The sequence below is a fragment of the Pleurodeles waltl genome, chromosome 9 (assembly GCF_031143425.1).
Source record: "Pleurodeles waltl isolate 20211129_DDA chromosome 9, aPleWal1.hap1.20221129, whole genome shotgun sequence".
Classification (NCBI taxonomy): Eukaryota; Metazoa; Chordata; class Amphibia; order Caudata; family Salamandridae; genus Pleurodeles; species Pleurodeles waltl.
The window spans coordinates 459,161,108-459,182,862 of NC_090448.1; the positions used below are offsets into that span (position 1 = coordinate 459,161,108).

General features: G+C 40.8%; 1 protein-coding gene across 5 annotated transcripts in view; it reads right to left on the reverse strand.

Annotated features, from left to right (window-relative positions):
- Positions 1 to 21,755, reverse strand: part of KLC1 (kinesin light chain 1) — a 377,498-nt gene that overhangs the window by 26,105 nt on the left and 329,638 nt on the right. For 2 of the 5 annotated variants that reach the window (XM_069207275.1, XM_069207273.1), the window contains exons 13-14: positions 12,023 to 12,178; positions 4,408 to 4,538 (exon numbers count right to left, since the gene is read on the reverse strand). In XM_069207275.1, coding sequence (XP_069063376.1) covers positions 4,408 to 4,538; positions 12,023 to 12,178 — 287 coding nt within the window. Of the gene's footprint in view, positions 1 to 4,407; positions 7,920 to 12,022; positions 12,179 to 21,755 lie in introns of all 5 variants that reach the window. The other 3 variants (XM_069207276.1, XM_069207274.1, XR_011198745.1) reach the window with 2 other exon arrangements.

Here is a 21,755-nt window from a genome sequence, read left to right on the forward strand (position 1 = left end):
CAGATCTGCATGCATCTTGGAGAATTCTCTCTGCCCATTAATAGTCTTCTTGAAGGAGATTGAGAAACCCTTGCAGGCACGGGGGCTGTTTGATGCAGACTCTACAGCCAACTTGCCTGTAAATTAGCGGGAACACAGACTTCACAGATATCAGCATTCAAGACCACAAGTTCCCAAGTAAAGGAGTAAGAGGGCTCACTCCAGTCCCGAGATAGCTTTGACACATGGGCATCAGTAGGCAGACTTTTGGAGAGGGAAAGAACACAGATGACTGGGGAATTGTGAAATCCCAGCTGTAAACCGCAGAGATACAAACCTTTCATGCAACCTCCACACATGCCCCCCGGCAACTGTCCTTATGCTGTGGCAAATAGCCAATGTTTCCTATCTTAGAGTTTGAGCTGCAGAAGCAACGGAGCAATTAATGAATAAAGTGAGGCATGGGCTACACAAGACCACTAAACCCATGAGCTGCTTGTTTAAAGAAATCTTATTTGCACATAGAGTGAAATCGGTGGCAACTCAGGACAAGGAGTATGAGGGTGACTGTGTCATTGTTAACTTCAGGTACCCCTCCTAAGTAGCTATTTAATGCATTCACCCTGTCCAACTCAACATTGCCCAGGCGCTATAAAAATGGTACATCTGGGCTTTTTCTACCTCCCTGCCTCCCACACAGTCCAACTCCCATGTCACAAAGTCTCCACCACTTACCAGCAATCGGATTACTGTGTTAGCCAACCTGAATGACAATGACACTGATTGACATTGGGGTATTGTGCAAATTTTACGACTTCTAATTCTCCTGAATTTATGATTAGAGTTGGTTGTCTGACCCCCATTTGTTTAATGGAAACTGCTGATACACCATGTGATATTGTCCCTTCAGCCCAGGAAAAGAGGGCTGGTATGGTTCCTACTTTGTGTGATTCACTTCCTACTAAAAACTATAGTACATATGACAAAGGTACTTTCACAACATGGGAACAAAACACTGATAGTGATATTCCCTACGAACACTGGCTCATTATTTCACATGTAGGAGAGGCCCGAAACATAAGGACATATTAATTGCCAGCTGGAATGTCTGAAGGCTAAAAAATCTAGGTGACTGAGATAGACTGCTGTCTTTCACTGATAGTCTTGAGGAGTTACACAGGTCAGGCTTATGAAACTTTTCAAGCCACAGCTTTGAAGTCACATATAGACCGTCGGGTGGCCTGGTACATGGGTTAAAGCCTCCCTAGCCTGTAGTATCAAATAAATCCCCATCCATTCAAGTGATTAACTCACTTTACAGGTCACTAAATGTGGCAGGAAAGTTATCCTACTGGTGAACGCTTATCATAGAAGTCCTAGCCATTAAGCAGATTTGCAGATGTTGAAGCAGCCGAGGATGTTTTATTGGTGGGTGTGATGAGAAGGTTACCATAGCCATTGGATGAGATATTAACACCACATTCGAACCTTCCAACTCAATAAGTGAAGTAGAGAAGGTGGAGAACGAATACTGGGGAATACTGGGGTATCCCAGATTTAGAATTTAAACCATTACGCAAAGCAACATTACAACTATTTGACATTTCATTGTCCTACAGTATCCGTGCATGTAATGGGCATTCTCCTTCGGACAGCATGGCTACTCCGACTTTTAGAAGAGGGTGTTATTGTACCAATTTTGTTCATATACTGCTTGATGTCCACCTGTGGGGTGAAATGTGAGATATATTGGTGACTCAAAGACACAAGAGTGACCACAAACCCCTGGTACCATCTCTGAAAGGGCACTTATTCTCTGACATTGCAAAGAACGTGGTGGACGTTGATGAAGGAAGCCTTTTCGTAGCCTTTGTCGATCTTTGTGCAGAATCTGACATCGTACCAAAGGGAACAACTAGGTGTGGTAAATTGTGATTTTGCAATACCGAGTGACATACTTGTGCTGCTAAGGAGGCTACATACTGATAACTTTGCACAGATTAGATGTGGGCGCAATGGAGAACTGACATGGAAAGTCATGGTATAGGGGGACTACCTACGCAAGGGCTGCGATTTGGCCCTCACTCAGTTTCTCCTTTTCATTGATAGTTGTTTGGGTTTTCTCTTCAATTGCATCAATGATGCCCCCTATTTGTGGGGAGAAGAAATTCTGGCCTTGTTTTTTGCAGACAATATCTAGCTAATGTCAAAGACGGGGATGGGTCTCAAAGCTTTAATACAGAGGTTTGCCCTGTTTTGTTCTAACCAATTTCGTTCTACCCATGGACAGGAGAAAAACACCTGTAAGAGCAGGTTAATGGCATTTAACCCACCCCAAACCCAATCCAAAGGGAAGATAGATATAGGTGGAAGCTACCTAGAAAGTGTGAAAGAGATTGATTACCTGGGGATAAGCATATCAGACTCACATTTGTGGCTGAATCAACTATTAAAACCACTGCTATTCTAAAACACAGATGATTGCTCATATCTAAATTACTGATGCAATCCCATACCAGCCTATATCACCAGCTATTGAGATGTATAGAGCACAAACAGTTAGAGGAGCTATCTATGGACCTGAACTATGGGAGCATTGTGATGCTTTTTTTTGTTTTATTTTTTTAACAGAAAGCGGAAAATGCCTTCATAAAGACACTGCCATCTATGCCCCAAAGTACCCCATGCCTCCCATAAGGCTTGATTTAGAGCTCTATAGCTGCCCATGTGAGGATGAGGCCAGTAGTATGACGGGTTCAAGTGTGGACTAAAAGATTTGGAAACAGAGCAGGATTAAATGAAGTGGTTGGAAGGCAAAGTATAAGTAAAATACCATGGCCATCAATGTCTTATTTTAAAAAACACTTGCAGAGCTTGGCTTGTCAAATTATGGGTCAGATGTGTTTTCTCTTACAGCTAGAGCAAGACATGTCATTATAAAAATATTTTGGCAGCGTTTTAGGGGCAAACAAAATCCAGGGTGCTCCCTAGGTAGGCTGACTGACATTTCTCCTCTCCAAATGGGATTATAAATTTGAAGATTATTTATACCAGCTAGAGTCCCCTGAAGTGTGGTCACTTTACATAAAGTTCAAATTTGTGACCTTTCCAATCGCCTCCTTTACATTTAAGTGGCTAGCTCTGGGTGAAGGCAACAAAGTAGATCCAACCTGTATGTTTTATGAGGAATCTTAGGGTCATCTTTTATTTTTTTGTAAATTCTATACCAGGCTCAGGTCAAAATGTCTAAAACTGTTGTGCAAACTATTAGGCATACGCCAATATCAAACTGCATTAAGTGTATGTAAGACAAACAGTACCTTGATTGTAGTATCGGCAGTTTCAAAATTTCTACATGTTCCTAGGTGTGTAAGGAAAAAGGTGGTGGTAAGAAGCTAAGATAGCATGCTGAGAGGACACGGAATGGCTGCTTATTGTGTATGTGAAGGGGAAGTGTATCAATTTGCAGGTGACTTTATATTTTTAGAAAATGGGGTTTTAAACTTTTAACCTGTATTGTTATTAACTGTTTATAATATTTTGTTGATGGATCATTGTATCCGATCTGTCTGTATAAAGGAAAGGAGAATCTAGATGGCTCCAAGCCACGATCATATTTAAAAAAAGGGCTGATGGAACTTTAAATCAGGGCTTTATTTTTGGCCCAGCTAAATAAGAAAATCCCTTCACCACCTGCAGGTTGCTGCTGTGCTGAACAGAAAGCAGACAACGTGCAGACATTGCTGAATTGTGTGCTGGTGTAGGAAAATTACACCAGAATAAATTCAGCATATTTCACTGGGTTGGCCGGATCCCAGATCCGCCTCAGAAATAGCAGACAGAACCCGGGATCCTCCTTATTCCTGCACTGATTAATATAATATTCATTCACATTCTCAAAGATGAATTAAAAAGGGCAAATGCTTGCTCAGAGAAAACAAACTTTATGAAGAAGTACCTTTGTTCCCATTTTAGCTCTTTCATTTGTCTTTCCATGACACACGTTTAATCAGTGATACTGACACATATTAAACATACTCAGTCAAACACCTTTTTCAGATACTTTTGATGGCGGCGAAGTATTCTCCCTACTTATAGCTACATTAAAAAACTAACCTGTTTCTTGGGTAATACTTTGAAAAGACTAAATGAAAGTTATTACAAATAGGGCTTAATTCGAAATCCTAATATAACCAGGGGATAAATTAAATATAAGACTGCAATGAAAAAGAGCCATATACATTAAATAAACAAACACTTTGTGAATTTAATACTGTATTTTTTGCAAGACAAACAACCTTTTCAACCAACACTATCAGTAATGGTTTACCAGTCCTTGTTAGCATCCAGGTATGTCAATGGCAGTTCTAAGCTACCTTCCGAACAGAAATAAGAGCAGCACCAGTGCCGGCAGCAAATAATATTTACCCAGGATTCTTTGGCTCACTGTCACGTGAACTTCCGCCCTTCAGTTTTCTAACCAGCTTCTCACTGCTGCGTCTAATTGAAGCTCGGAGTTTGCTAAAGGAACCACTGCGCTTTAGTGATCCAGTTCCATCCTGAAAAAGACGTGAACAAACATGAAACTGCAGATCATAAAGAAACAAAAGTCAGCCTCTGGTATTCACATAGATACACTTCTTTCTCTATTACCAGAGTACCAGATTTGTGGAATCACCTCATTTGGAAGTCCACAGTGAATATCTTCAGAGTTCAGATTACATTTTTGGAGCTCATCAACACATGGTAGGCATGCATGCATTGCAGACCACCAGTGACAAGTCCATGTCTACAGTTAAATTACTGAACCAACATCTAAGGGGTAATTTAAATTACTCCAAATCTCTTCACTGCGTTGCATCAATTATCATGCATTGTGAAAAGCATGACAGACAAAATGTTAAAGGTCATCTATTGTGCTTCACTTGGCTCTTCTTTTACATCCCAGTAAGTACAACGAACAATTTAATTACACAGCCAAGATAACAAGCAAAATATAAAAATGTGTGCTTCAAAGACCTATCTTTGTGCATGCTTAAAGAAAGATACACAAGAATAACAGCAAAATATTCTGGTGAACGATTCTCAGCCCTGCAACAATCCAGCAGTTTAGGATTTATAATGTAAAATCGCTACATACTGTTTTGTGAAAGCTTTAAACCCTATCAAGGTTTTAGTTACAGATTTAAAAGCAAACCGTGCACTTCAATCTTACATTTGAAAGTGTATTTTGCAGCCTACACATTTGTTATAGAGTATCTATGTGATTTAACATAGTCTCCCTACTCTTACATGTGTCTACACAATAGGCTCCTTTTCCCTTAAATCTCCTTCACGAGCAATGCTTCTGTTAGTGCTAGTTAGAAAGAACAAACCGTTAGGTGTCTGCATAGTTCTATATAGTGGTATTATCATTGCGTTTGTACTGAATGTAGCACTTGGGCCTATTTTGAGAGATTCCCCTGTTACTAACTGCTCAGGCCTCCGTGCTGACTATTTTGCAGATGAAGTATTAGTCTTGTCAAGGTTACCGTGTTTTTTCTGTATGGTAGTGCTCATGAGAGGCATACATGTTAGCCTTTTGGTTGCCCAAAGCACAGAGTTGTAAAGGTTGTCCCCATAGTGTACACACTGTGTAATTACACCATCCGCCCAACACCTTCACACACCTGATGTCACTGGATAGTAGTATCATAATAGTAAATACAGGTCTTGTAATTTAGCTATCTCAGCTACATGCTTACATTTAAGCCGGCATAGTTCTTTCAAACATGACTCTCACTCCTACTTTACAAGGAGGCTGGCCCTACAAATCCAACACCTCTGGTTTTGAATCAAGCATCGACATATTTAACCAACCTTCCACGTTTCTTATTAAGAAATATGGTAATGGATGAATACATAACGGCTCAATTGCATCAATCCTGGAATTCATTTAACTCAATGGGTTCTGGAAGTTATAGTATTGGCTCACCTCAAAAGAAACACCTGAACTAATGTTACAGGTCACAATGGGTTACAGAAAAAGAAATGGGACTGAAATTTTGTGGCACTGTTGATGTTGAGTTATCTGTTAATATTGGGTATACAGATCAGGGGGAGCTGTTGTGCTGTGTTTTCCTGGACATGCAGTCATGATCAAAAACATGTTTGTTGATCCTAAACACAATTTCAAGAACAGTCAACAAGTTAGCAATTTGTAGAGAGTTTGGGATACACAGGGTCCCTGCAAGTTAAGCATCAGGCATGTGGGTTTGTTTGGAATACTGTACATCAGAAATTGCGAGGATACAAAGGCAGAACAAATTTCAAGATTTTTGCACACATGCATGTTGTTGTAAACCATCACCACAATTACTAAGTTGTAAAATCTAAACACAAGATGCATATTGACAAGAAATAGGTTATGATTAAGCAGAATACTGGTATCTCAAAATCAGATTCAAACAGATATATATATGACTGCCATACTAAGGTCTGTTATGACAAGAGAAATTAGACAGTTGGAAAAGTAACAAGCAGCAAAGGCTGAAACCATTTAAACTATGTACAGTGAAATTCTGCAATAATGATTAGTATCAGTTGCTAAATCCAAATTATCACCCTTAAACAATCACTGGAATGGAAAATATGCAAGTCAACAAATGTTGCTTCTTTTTAAACATACAACATTCTTTGGCTTTTAACCACATAAAAATAAACAATGCAGAAATTACTAGTGTTTCGTAGAGCCGTCTGTGCTGAGAAGCACATATTTCTTGGCATTCTTGTTTTCCAACAAGTAACAGTATTTCTGTATGCACCGAGAAGCACAGATTTCTTGGCATTCTTGCTTCCTTTTTAGTAGCAGAATGTGTGAGCAAATTCTGACCCCAGCCCATTTCCGTGTAACGCGAACTGGATGTGATTTCAGGGTCAGTCATGACAAATCGAAAGCAGAGCCTCTGAACATACTACACCAACAGCCAGTGCTTTAAATGGGCCGGTACTGTCCGGTACTGAGTACCGGCACTTTTTTATTTTGAGAGGGAGAGTACCGGCGCAGCTCAAGAAAAGCGTAATACTTTTAATTGGAGAGTACCGCCACTTCTCGGAAACAAGCAGGTACTCTGGCACACGGATGATGTAAGGTGAATTTTATCCCATTTTATGAATACAACGGAAAGGGGCACCGAGTCTATAATAGAGTGAGTTGAGCAGGAGCAGATCCAAGCACTGCTGAAGAAGGATGATCACGAGTCAGGGTCATTATGCCAGAATTTCACTGAGTCTACAACCCAAAAAAAGCTACTGCGTGGGTAGAATGAGAGGGCAAAAACTCCAAAGCAGACAGAGACACAGACACTGGTCAGTTGGAATGAGTTTATTAGAAGTTAGAAAGAGACAGATACACGGATCACTGAACACTCAGATTAGTGGCAAAGCACAGTAGCAAACATTTCACAGACTAATCAGCTGTTCTAGCTCTGAATAATGAGAATTCAGTATTGATATTAACCACCTTATAAATTCTTTAAGTAGAATACGACGTACATGCCTTACTTCTAGAAATCAGTGACGGTCCACACCATGCCATGTTTAATCCTGTGTACGATTCTTTTAGCTAACCTTGCCATAATGGTAAGATAGTTGTTGACATCTTTCTTAATTATTTAGCTATAGATTGCACAGTAACTGGTTGTAACAGAACACATTTTGCATGACTGATTACATTTCCAAAAGGCTACAAATGTACAGAAATAAGAAAATTCAACGGTGGAAAAGAAGGACACCAGCTCTGAAGGAGTGGCCGGGATACAGGATGTGTGTAGTGGTTCAGACAGGAATCCTAAAGGGGTAGCTAAGACAGCAGTCAGTACTGGAGAGAGAAGGCAAAGCTTGTAGATGCTGCACGCCCGTCATGCAGGAGACAGTATAAGAACCACAAAAGGCATCTATGCCTGCCAGACAGAAATGGAGAAAAAGAGAGAAAACGAAATGAAACTGTTGTAAAAATGTCAACAGTTTAAAATTTGCCTTTAGTTTTGTACAGATATCTCGACAGTATTTCTAGGTCACCAGGCTCCTGATTTAGCAGGCATAGTTGAGAGTGTCTCACTGCGTGTGGGTCAATGAAGTATACAAAGAAATTCAGCATAATTTACCTACTTCAATCTAGATATTCAATCATATTATACGAGGCAATATTTTATTTTTGACTTGTACTATTAACATGATGATGGGAATAAGATTTTCAGATATCACTGCTGCAACATCATATGCGGATGTGTAAGCAATAAAACTAATTTGAAAAATGTGTTCTAAATACAAAAATGCAGGAAACATTTGCTTGTTTTGTAGTAATTGGCCTACAGCTTAGTAAGCTGCATAGTTTGCTTTACACACATCAATTCTTAGTGACAGCCTGGCCTTTCAAACTGAATAGCAAGTTCGTCAACAAAATCTCTTCTTCCCAAAAAACCACATCAGTGACTAAAAATAAATAAAATTAAAACACAATTTGGTTTCAGAGTGAATATTAAATATGATTAATCTGAAATTCTTTTAATTTGAAGGAAGATCAGAATTGATAAGATCCTGCAAATGAGTCTACATTTTCACAAATAGTTTCAGCCTAAATTCAGAACATTTTATTTGCCAGGTTGTTGAATTGTATTATTTTCATTTGATGCTACTGCTCACAGCAATAAAAAGTCAGACTAAAAGTCCTTCTTCCTTTAGAGAGGTAATGCATGATTAAACTTAACTCGCTCTGCATAATCTTAACGATGCAAGTTGGTTTCTGCATCGTATAGGTTTAGTGATTGCTTAAATGTAACAAAACAAGAAGTGACTTCTGGAAAAAATACAAATCCGGTTAAAAAAGTAAAACAAATGCAGCATTTGATTTATACTTTGAACTTAATAAGAAAACAATAAAACCTAAATTTAATAAGAATGTAACTGTTTATAGAGGGGCCATGGATGATGCATTACCACGATCTATTAATAATCAATTGCTGAGTGCTGCATGGCCCTAATGAAGGCTTCAATAGATTTTCCACAGGATCTTGAGCCATGCAGCGTAAGTTCCAGAAGTAAAGAGCAGCACCCTCAAGGAGTCAATTTTAAAGGGATCTCAATGGTGGTCAAAGTGTAACAAAGTAGGCAATGGTCATCAGTATGGGGTTGTTAATGGGGGGGACGATAGGATTGGGAGGGTGAAAATATGTGGTTTGGAATTCAGGAGAGAGCAGATATATGCTGAAAGCCACCTTAGTGGCTTTTGTCATGCTTTTAACATCAACTATACCATAAAATGCAGACGGGGGAGGAACATATGTGAAGGAAAAGCAGAGTGGCCCCTGCTTGACTGTGTTCTATTTCATTTTATAGCCTTTGGTCTAAACACACTTAATAGTTTTGAATTAATTTTTGCTGTTTTGTAAGGAAAACGTAAAATGGGTATCTGATAAGTGCAGTTACACTCCCAATGAACTTCTCAACTAACAAATCCGATTTTAAGGGGTGAGCCAACATTGCAATATTTAAGGAGCCAACTGCTCTAGTTTATAAAAGAGTACGATAGACGCCTTGCATTCTGGTGTGTTGGCAAATGGTAATACCAAGGAGCGTTCTTACATCTAACTGACAAGCATTTAGGCCTGAGCTGGTCTTAATGTATTTTTTATGCAAACAATGACCTAGAAATACTGTCAGTTATGGTCTCCTAGACGCCCCATTACAGGACGATCAAGCTGCATGCTTTAAATAAAAGTAAAGAAAAAAGGTAGACATTAGGTATTTACAGTTTAGAAACATGCAGTCATGCAAAGTGTTGTAGAAATTAGGGGAAAAGTACAGTACACAGTTCCAACACCCAACTGGCAAGAGTTAATCAGGGAGGCCTTCAAGTTTCTTATCTTCAACCAGGACAGTGGCAAATTAGTTACAATGATGCTGATTGATTGCCTTAGTATGGAGCACACTGATATTAAGGAAGAAGAGTGGGAACCGTTGAAAGAAAAATGAATTGAAAAATATCAAAAGTAAGTGAAGATCTGGGACAATGTGTTGAAGGTTTAAAAGGTTGGTTAAATATCTGCAGAAAATTTGAAAAGAGACATACTAAACTGTTTAGTGCAACAGGAAAACCAGAGAGGAAAAATACATTATAATGTGTGATGAAAAATGTGTTATAAAATGGGAAAAGGGTAAAGACTAACAAATAAATATGAAATGCAGTATGTGACAATCAGCATAACTTGTCAGAGCAGTAAAAACAAAATATACGGTTATATTTCCATACCAGCAGTCACACACAGTTAGTTCCGATTATGTTTAACAGGTCACATGCTAACATGCACCAACTCACACTGTTAAGGAGCTACACCAAGGTAGCAAACTAGGATCACTGAAGCTTACTAGTCAGCTAAATTATACTTTGACTAGCACATGGATGGAGGCTACATTAGATAACCATGAATCATTTTAACCAACCCAAAAGTTTTAAATTGCTATATTTGCAACTACAGTAAATTTCTCCCAAAAGTCTTTTTTGAAAACCAATATTGCAATGTCTAAATACACAGTGAAAAAGTGGATATTTGGTCCCCAGAAGTCAGATCTCATACCACTGCAGAACTACACATGAAGCATTATATCATATGTGTTGCTTATTAAATGAGCAGTGTATATGTCAACAACTTGTGATCGAAGTACATTCTTGCACTTCCTGATCACTTCTCCCTAATGTGATAACGGTTCCATATCAGCAAGATTATTACTCATAGATATCGGCATGTTTTGCAGATAGGGAAACAAAAAGATATTTCTTAAGTCATAGGACAACTCAATTGCAAAACTCTGCCTTTAGTGGTGGTTTCCTCATTGTCTAGTAAAAGATCTATAAAAACAATGGCTAAAACAGAAGATTTTAAAAAAATGCAGTGCCAATTTCTGCTCACGAGTGCAATAGGATTCTACAGAAACCAGGAGGGTTTGTTAAAACAATTCTTGGGCCTTATCTATGTAAAATGGTCATTTTTCTTTTCCAGGTAAATAGCAATCCCCTGTTGTTATCCAAGGCCCAATCCCCCAACTCGGGGTTGTACTACCTTGCCCACTGCTTAGTAGTAACTAGTTCTTAATGCATTGAAAAGCACACTACGACTATGATGGACTTTTACACAACTAAAAGGTAGAAGCAAGGTGGAGCAGCTAACCAACCATCTCATGTTTTGGGGGCTTCAGATTGGCTTTATAGAAGAACCTTTAAGTAATGGTAGGAGGTGAATGCGCTTGAACTACAGCATCAGAATACTAACCTAAGAGAACAAGGGAAGAAGGGTTTCAGAAGGTTCTTATACATTTGTTGCAATTATATATTTATAACATCAATATATTGTGTTGTGTGCCAAAGTAGGATGGCATCAGCTGGTTCATCAGTTTTTTCCTGGACTAAGTGGGCAATGCTCCCTTTTTCTATTTAATATTCTTAAATGATTACACCCCGGAGGAAGGTGGTGGGTAAGATGTTCTACCAGGCAAAGGATTTTCACTTTTGGGCTTTTAAAAATCATATGATGTTCTTTCTCCTGACAATTTAAAAAAATGTCTTTGCTGTGTCTGCTGGTATCAGGGACTTATGATGAAATGGTGGTGTCATATGGGTTGCATTAGTGATTAACTAAATTGTGGTTACATTAATTGCTATCATCTAACAACAATAACAATAACCTACAAACTAGAATGACAAAACAAAACACCAGGACACTCAATCAGCATTAAGGTGAGTGAATATCAGAAAATCTAGGATGTTCCTGTTTCTCAATTCCCAAAAAGTCTGCAGATGTTTTCATCATGCCACTGTAAGAAGAATCTACTGTCAAGCATGTACAAAGGCAAGACCATCTCCTCATATCTGACTTTTAGAAGCTTCTGTGCACTAGTGGGCACAGCTGAGGAGATTTTGTTCTAGCAATGACATGTTAAATAAGTAAAAAAGAGTCACATTCTTTTTGTTTTTGCATTGGCCACTTCTCAAACTGTGTACTGTACTTACCCCATTCCATTCTACGCTCATACTCACTTCCTCCCCTCCGTCTGGGCCACTCTCGTACTTAACAACATCAAGGCTTTCACGGCTTCGCCTTTTCTCTATGCTCTCTGGATCGTTTAGTACATCAGCAACTCTCTGTTTGTGAACATTGTCCAAGCCCTGTGTACCAGACAAAGGCATACTTGATTACTTCACCAAAACAGCAACCACCAGTGAACCAAAGCATAACTGGCTGACAGTACAGTAACACTCTACTATATCATAATTATATTTGTGACTTCCAACTTGATTTAGCGGGTGAAAAATTGCTGTGTGGCATTTCTTTGTATTTTTCATTGTAAAACCTTTTGGGGAGGGAACAGGTAGTTGGAGTAAGACTGGTTGCGCACCAGATGGACTTGACCTCTTCCTTGCTATCTGGGTTGGAGTCAAGTGGTGCGGGAGTAGGGAGGAGAGTATGTCTCATGACCAGAACCAGGAAGTAGAAAGACGGATATTAGGAGTAACTCCAATCTGGCCACATCTGCTATCGGGCTAGCATGCTGCTGTTTGAGACTACAAAATCACTATGGTCCAAAAGGGGAGCTGGAGTCAGCCACTGAGTGCCACTTGTCAGCAGACCCGAGGATTAGGACTGAACCAGTTGCCAACGGTGTGACGCCAACAGAGCTGTTAGCTTTTTTTAATTTGTATTTTATAATAATAGAGCATTGATAGTACATTTATTAGTGTGACATACCTTTTTATTGAGTCAAACCTGAACGATCACCAAATATCATCATACCATACGATTTGACAGGAAACGTTATACTTCCATGAAAAACACTGGGCATATTGTGTAGCAGGATTATATTTGTATGTTCATTTTATGTCACTATTCAGAGGTCTTTGCATCCAATTCTCATAATTTTTAGTTCATCTTTGCGCCTCAGTAATATAAAAGATGTAAAACAGCATCTACATAACAAATCATATGAATATTTCTTACAAGCGAGAATATGTACACAGTGCTAATTACATTATGTTGCAGTTAGGCGCTACACAATGTTGGTGATGCCATACCTTACTTTATAACTTTCATGAACCCAGCAACCAATTCGTAGGCCTGCCATTCATGTGTACATTTTTTCATGAGTTAAGGAGTTTGTTTTACCAATACGATCCACCATATTGCTTGCTGATTGCCCTAATTTGTTCAGGGGGCAGTGTTGCATCTTTATTAAACTCCTCAACTTTGGCCCTTTGTTCATTCCATTGGGCTGCCAAGGTATCTTTCAGATTCCGTAACTTCTACAAGGTGCAGCAAACTAGTTTCAGCTTCAGTCCATTTATAAAGCTCTAGCTGCCCACCCTAGTCTTTCATTTCCTGGGAATCATATGCTTTGCTACCATGAGAGCAAGATCTAGAAAGCAGGAAATGACCTTCCCACGCAGTCGAAAAAGGAACTGCCCAGTAGACAGCATTCAGGGTTATTTATGTTCACACATCCAGTTACTGACATAACAATACTTGTAACATGCATTCAATATTCAACTGTCACCAGGCAGTCCCACAACATGTGCCAGAAGCGAGCCCTGTTGCTTGAACATCTCAGGTACTTTGATGTGACTGCAGGATATATCTTATGCAGTGCATTCGGAGGTGGATATACCCTGCGAAGGATGTTGAACTGAATACATTTACATTGGGCATTCCAAGTGACCCCTGTGATGTTAGATTATAATTCCATACATTCCCTGTGACACATATCGAGGCACACATTCCATGTTTCTCTAGTTCTAGTTGTATAATCGCTCAGTCTTTTGTAAAGGCCTTATATACTGAAGTTACCAGGTGAAACGCATTACCCATTGTGTAAGTGGTTTGAATATACTCCACAGCCGCTGCTTCAATATCAGCAATGTTCCAGAATGTCTTAAGTATGTTAATAAGGCAACTATATTTTAAATATTGTCCCCTATAGAGCCATAAATATTATTCATGACGGAGTAGAATAAAAATAACTGACTGTTTTCAAACAGGTCACCCTTGGTAAATATGCCCACTTCAACCTAATGCTCTAAATCGTTAATATTATAATAATTCCTTGTTTTAGGGAGCCTGGATATAGTTAATTTATTTCCTCGGCTTACAGTTGTCCAGCAAAGCAAGGCTATCTTCAGGAGTTTGAGGAGTTATATCTATCGAACATCAATGAAATAGTTTACCATCCTGTAAGGGGTTTTCAGTCTCAGCTGTATCACTTTCAGTCATCCAATGCGCCAACCAATTAATCTGGGCCTACAGGTAATAGGGTTCCATATCAGGAGGCCCAGCCCTCCTTTATATGTATGTGCCTTTAATTTAGCCAATGCAGCACGTCTCCTGCCTTGCCTCCATATCAGCTCCCCCCAAAAGGCTATCCAAGTCCCCAAATACAGCCGTGGGGACCAGCACGAGCAAGTTCCCAAATTAGTTAAGCTGTCTAGGGAGCACAACCATTTTTGTGATCGTCACATGGCCTGCTGCGGCCAGCGGCAAGCAATTCGAAAAGGAGACCTTTTGCCTTAGGGATGCAATAGTAGCATCCTGGTTATCCTCCAGATTATCTTTAACTTTGTGGAACGCTCTAATTCACAGGTATCTAAATGTGCATTAGTCCCATATTATGGTAAATTGTCTACTAATCAGGTGTATGGGTTGAGATCCCTCGATTGCGTGGTATATGCAGAATTTGTACTAGATCACTTTTAGCCCTCCCAAAACTCCATTTTGTGAACTATTTCAAAGATGGAGTCCATGATCCCTCTTACATCTTTAATGAAGATGATCATGTTGTCACTCATGGGGACCTACCTAGTTCAGCAAGACATTCTCAAAGCCTCAGCAAACGCTTCCACTGGCAACACAAATAAAATAAGTTATAAGGGTCAACCCCAGCATACCCCTTCTTAATAGAGTAGTGTTGAGGTACAGAACCACATATTTTAACTCTGGCTGTGGGATGAGTATATAGTAGTTGTATCCTTTGCAGTAAATGGTCACATATGGCAAATTTACCTAGCACAAGGAAGGAAAGTTGCTTAACTGTACTCCTAGTTCTCTTCCAGGGGAATCCTCATCAAAGTCATAAGCACTGAATAGTCCCGCCCGCCTACATGGTCCCCGAAGTACATGTTCCGCTGCAGATTCACATGCTATGCACAGGTCCTGCCATCTAGTGTTGGGCTCGGAGTGTTACAAGTTGTTTTTCTTCTAAGAAGTCTTTTCGAGTCACGGGACCACGTGACTCCTCCTTTTCGGCTCCATTGCACATGGGCATCGACTCCATCTTAGACTATTTTCCCACAGAGGGTAAGGTAGGAGTGATAGAGTGAGAATAGAAAGATGTCCATGCAATGGGATAGAGATGTCTGTACAAAGTTTAAATAAATTAAATTAAAATTAATAAAAATTAAAATTTGTACAAATGTATATAAACATATACATTTGTACAAATTTTAATTATAACTTAAATGGCTACAGCTCCCGGGGAGGAGGGAGGGCGCCTGTGAATCTGCAGCGGAACATGCCACGAACAGATGTACACTGGGTAAGTGACATTTTCCGTTCGGTGGCATGTGTAGCTGCAGATACACATGCTATGCATAGACTACAAAGCAGTAATCCTCCCCAAAACGGTGGTCAGCCTGTAGGAGTTGAAGTTGTCTGAAATAATGTTCTTAGTACAGCCTGTCCTACTGTGGTTTATTGTGTTGCTAACACATCTACACAGTAATGCTTGGTAAACGTATGAGGTGTGGACCAAGTGGCTGCCTTACAGATCTCTGTCATTGGTATGTTTCCCAGAAAGGCCACTGTTGCTCTTTTTGTTCTAGTGGAGTGTGCCTTTGGTGTAATGAGTAGTTGTCTTTTAGCTTTCAGGTAACAAGTTTGTATACATTTCACTATCCATCTGGCTATGCCTTGTTTGGATATAGAGTTACCAGTATGGGGTTTTTGGAATGTGACGAACAACTGTTTGGTTTTACGAAATGCTTTTGTTCTGTCGATGTAATATTAGAGCTCTTTTTATATCTAGTGTATGCAGTGATCTTTCTGCCACTGAGTCTGGCTGTGGGAAGAAGACTGGAAGTTCCACTGTTTGGTTTAAATGAAACGGTGAGATGACTTTTGGTAGAAATTTTGGATTTGTGTGTAGTACAACTTTATGTTTGTGTACTTGTATAAATGGTTCTTGAATAGTGAAAGCTTGTATTTCACTAACTCTTCATAATGAAGTGATTGCCACTAGAAATGCTACTTTCCAAGTTAAGAATTAAATCTGACAAGAGTGCATGGGTTCAAATGGTGGGCCCATGAGTCGTGTAAGTACAATATTAAGATTCCATGAGGGTACTGGTGGAGTTCTTGGAGGTATGATTTGTTTTAGACCTTCCATGAATGCTTTAATGACTGGTATCCTAAATTGGGATTATGTCTGTTTATTTTGCAAATAAGCAGAAATTGCAGTGAGATGTATTTTGATGGATGAGAAAGCTAGATTTGCTTTTTGTAGGTGGAGTAAATAACCTATGATGTCTTGTATGGAAGCATCCAAAGGTGTTATGTGTTTTGCTTGGCAATAGAAAACAAATCTTTTCCATTTGTTAGCATAACACTGCCTAGTGGTAGGTTTTCTTGCTTGTTTAATGACTTCCATACACTCATTTGGAAAGCTTTAGATAGCCAAACTCTAAGATTTCAGGAGCCAGATTGCTAAATTGAGCATCGCTGGATTGGGGTGTCTGATCTGTTTATGTTGTGTTAACAGATCTGGTCTGTTTGGGAGCTTGACGTGTGGTACTATTGAGAGGTTCAACAGTGTGGTGTACCATGGTTTGCGTGCCCACGTTGGTGCAATAAGTATTAGTTTGAGTTTGTTTTGATGCAGTTTGTTGACCAAAAATGGAATGAGTGGGAGAGGGGGAAAAGTGTAAGCAAATATCCCTGACCAGTTGATCCATAGAGCATTGCCCTTGGACTGAGGGTGTGGGTACCTGGAAGCGAAGTTTGGCATTTTGCGTTTCTGGTTTGTGGCGAACAGATCTATGTCTGGTGTCCCCCACTGACTAAAGTGTTTGTGTAGTACTTGGGGATGTATTTCCCACTTGTGAGTTTGCTGGTGATCTCGACTGAGGTTGTCTGCTAATTGATTGTGAATCCCTCTAATGTATTGAGCTATCAGGTGAATGTTGTTGTGAATTGCCCAATGCCAAATGTTTTGTGCTAGGAGGCAAAGTTGCGATGAGTGTGTTCCCCCCTGTTTGTTTAAGTAGTACATTGTTGTCATATTGTCTGTTCTGACAAGAATATGTTTGTGAGCCAGAGGAGGTTGAAAGGCTCTTAGTGCTAGAGAGACTGCTAGCAGCTCTAAGTGATTTATGTGTAGCTGCTTTTGCTTGCTGTCCCACTGTCCCTGAATACTGCGATTGTTGAGGTGTGCTCCCCACCCAATCATTGATGCATCTGTTGTGAGAATGGCGTGAGGCACAGGGTCTTGAAAAGGCTGCCCTTTGTTTAAATTTGTGGGATTCCACCACTGAAGCGAATAGTGTGTTTGGAGGTCTATCAACACAAGATCTTGGAGATGACCCTGTGCCTACGACCATTGTTTTGCAAGGCACTGTTGTAAGGGGCGCATGTGTAATCGTGCGTTTGGGACAATTGTGATGCATGATGCCATCATGCCTAGGAGTTTCATCACAAAACGGACTGTGTAGTGATGATTTGGCTGTATTTTTGGCAACATGGTGTGGAATGATTGCACCCTTTGTGGGCTTGGACTTCCAAGCGCCTTTTGAGTGTAGCTCCCAAGTACTGCTGAATTTGGGATGGTTGCAGGTGTGATTTTTGATAATTTATCAAAAACCCTAGTGTGTGTGTAGGGTATCTATTACATAACGTGTGTGAAGTTGACACTGTTTTTGAGTGCTGACTTTTATTAGCCAATCGTCGAGATATGGGAATACATGCATTGGTTGTCTCTTTATGTATGCTGCTACTACAGCAAGGCATTTTGTAAAGACTCTATGGGCTGTTGTTGTCCCGAAGGGTAATACTTTGAATTGGTAATGTTTTCCTTGTATAACAAACCTGAGGTATTTTCTGTGAGCTGGATGGATGGGTATGTTTAAATCCAGTGTTGACATGTATTCTCCCTGTTGCAGTAATGGGACTACATCTTGTAGTGTCCCCATGTGGAAGTGTTCTGATCGAATGTAGAGGATGAGAGTCCTGAGATCGAATATTGGCATTAGGGTTTTGTCTTTTTTGGGAATGAGGAAGTACAGGGAATAGACCCCTGTTCCTTTTTGATGATGAGGCACTAGTTCTATGGCTTGTTTGGTTAACAGTGCCTGCACCTCTGTTTGTAACATTGCAAGATGTTGCGATGAAAGTTTGTGTGTTTTTGGGGGGGGGAATCTGGAGGAAACTGTGTGAATTCTATGCAGTAACCATGTTGGATAATTGATAGTACCCATGTGTCTGTTGTGATGTTTGACCATTGATCGTGGAACATTTTCAGTCTTTCGCCCACAGGGGATGTGTGTTGGGGGAAGATGATGACAAAGTCACTGTTTGTTGCTGGTGGCTTGCTTTGCAGATTGGAATTTTCCCCTGGATTTGGTAAAATGCCCTCTGAAGGACCCTCGAAATCCCCCTCTTTGATATTGTGTTTGGTATGAGCGCTTTGTTTGTGAGGTGGATGGCTTGGAGGGCTGTGGCCTGAAGCCTCCCCTATACTGAGGCTTCCGAAATGTCCCTCTGTATTGGGATGAATACAGCGCTCCCATCGCGTTAGCAGTGTCAGCATCTTTTTTCATTTTTTCTATGGCTGTGTCCACTTGTGTGCCGAATAATTGCTGTTGGTTGAAGGGCATGTTGAGGACAGCCTGTTGGATTTCAGGTTTAAAACCTGATGATCTGAGCCATGCATGGCGCCTAATGGTAACTGCCGTATTTATGGTTCTTGCAAAAGTATCCTCTAAATCTAGCACTGATCTTATCTGGTTATTTGTTATCGCCTGTCCCTCCTCTACTGCCTGTTGAGCTCTCTTTTGGTGTTCCTTGGGGAGAGGTTGAATAATGTCCTTCATCTTATCCCAATGAGCCCTGTCGTATCTAGCGAGGAGGGCCTGTGAGTTTGCTATGCGCCACTGATTGGCTGCTTGTGACGCTACCCTCTTTCCTGCTGCATCAAACTTTTACTTTCTTTATCTGGAGGGGGAGCATCTCCAGAGGACTGCGAGTTAGCTCTTTTCCTCGCTGCGCTGACCACTACCGAATCTGGGGGCAACTTTTGCGTGATAAACACTGGGTCTGAAGGTGGTGGTTTATACTTTTTTCTACCCTTGGGGTTATAGCCCTTCACTTAACCGGCTCCTGGAATATTTGTTGGGCATGTCTGAGCATACCTGGAAGCATGTGTAGACTTTGGTATGTTGCGTGTGTTGAGGACAATGTATTGAATAAAAAGTCGTTCTCGAGTGGTTCCGTGTACATGCTTACATTGTGGAAAGCTGCAGACCTAGCAAAAACTTGTGTGTAGGAGGTGCTATCTTCAGGTGGAGAGGGCTTAGATGGATAGTACTCTGGGCTGCTGTCTGGCACAGGGTCATCATAAAGATCCCATGGATCTGTGTCTTGATGCGACTGCATAGTGTGTGTGGGAGACTGTGCAATGGGTGTAGCAGGTGGAGAGACAAGGAATTGAGGAGAATGAGGAGGAGACTGAGCTGGAGAAAACTGGCGTGGCGGAGATTGCTCTCTTGGCACTTTAGCCTTTGGCTGATCAGTGTCCATACATCCATGGAATGCCAGCTTTCTTTTAAATTTGAGGGGCGGTGCTGTGAGGATCTTGCCAGTATCCTTATGGATCTGTATCCTGGCTTGTCTGTCATCGAATTCCTCCATTTGTTGAATCTCTTCCTCAAATCTATGGCTTTCTTTAAGCTGTTTTGAAAGTCCATGTTCCTCTGTGTAAGATTGTCTTTTCGGCTCCAAAGCTGGTTTCTTCGGCACCAAAATGCCCGGCGTGGTAGGCCTCGGTTCCGAAAGGGACTTTCGGGGTCTCGACTCGATAAGTCGGTGCCGTATTTTTTCAGAGACTGTGTCTCGACTAGAGTCTGAAGACTTCGATGTGGGTGTGGCCTTTTTCGGTGCCGAAGGTGTTACTTGGTCACCGCTTGATTTTTTCCAGGTGGAGCCATGGCCTTCCTGCAGTGGCGTCCCTGAGGCCTTCTGTTTGGTCTTGGTCTGGGTAAGCGTACTTACATGCTGGCCCGCTGTCGGTGGTCGGTCGACGTCGGATTCGTCCGAATCGGATCCTTGAACGGAGATGGCAGTGTGGATCATCTCCTCTTCTTCCGCGTCGAGGCGTTCGGTGCTTTTGGATGCCATTTGTAGCCTTCTCACCCTTCGGTCTCTCAAGGTCTTTTTGGAAAGGAAAGGATCTGCAGGCCTCACAAGTATCCTCTCGGTGATCTGGTGACAAACACAGATTACAGACCCAATGTTGATCTGTGTAGGGATACTTGGCGTGGCACTGAGGGCAGAATCGGAACAGGGTCGGGTCCGTGAGGCTTTGGTGCTTCTTGCGGTCGGCCGACCAGGCTCAAGTTGGGCGCGGGTGCCCCGAAGGGCAACCGAAGGTGTGTCCGCCGGTACCGAGGTGTCGATGCAAGATGGGGCACGATCGAGAACAATACCGGCGAATTTCGGTGAATTTTAAGTTTTCCGAATCGAACAGCCGGAGTGAAGAGGAACACGTCGGAACCAGATGGCAGAAAGAAAACAATCTAAGGTGGAGTTGATGCCCATGCTCAATGGAGCCGAAAAGCAGGAGTCACTCGGTCCTGTGACTCGAAAGGACTTCTTCGAAGAAAAACAACTTGTAACACTCCGAGCCAAACACTAGATGGCAGGACCTGAGTATAGCATGTGTACCTGCAGCTACACATGCCACCGAACATATATATATATATATATATATATATATATATATATATACACACACACACACACTTCTATACACAGCCTGTATTAAAACAGTAAAAATGTCTAAATTCCATAGAATTTTCATTTTAAATCAATAGTTAATCAGCAACGTATTTATGTTAAGCACAGAAAAGGGGACAAAGGCATGTTTCACAACCTTTATTTAAAAGGAAAATAATGGAGAGTGAGACATTCTTAGCTAATAGGCTGCCACTGAAAACACAAGAAGAAAACTGGCACCATGACTCTTAGACCTCCTAGGACCCCATGTATCCCATCATTCCTCAGAGATGGCAGTTAGGTCAATGCATTTTTTACAGTGAGATAAAATCCTGTACCAGAAAGTGCGAAAGCTGTAATAAAAATTTGTTCGGGGAGGTGGGAGGGTTGCTTATGACTTTTATGAGGATTACCCTGGAAGAGAACTAGGATTACAGGTAAGCAACTTTTCCTTCTCTTCCAGGGGATCCTTATCAATAGTCATAACCACTGAATATAATAGCAAGCCCATCTCACAAACCTGCGGACGAACAGCAGCTGTCACAATTTATCCAAGTAGATTCCTCAAGAAAGCCTGCCCTACTTGAGTATCTGCTTTTAGATCAGTCTAGACAGTAATGCCTAGTAAAAGTATGTACAGATCTCTAAGTTGCAGCTTTACATATCTCATAAACAGGTATGTTTCTTAATAGGGCAGTTGCTGCAGCTTTACCCCTG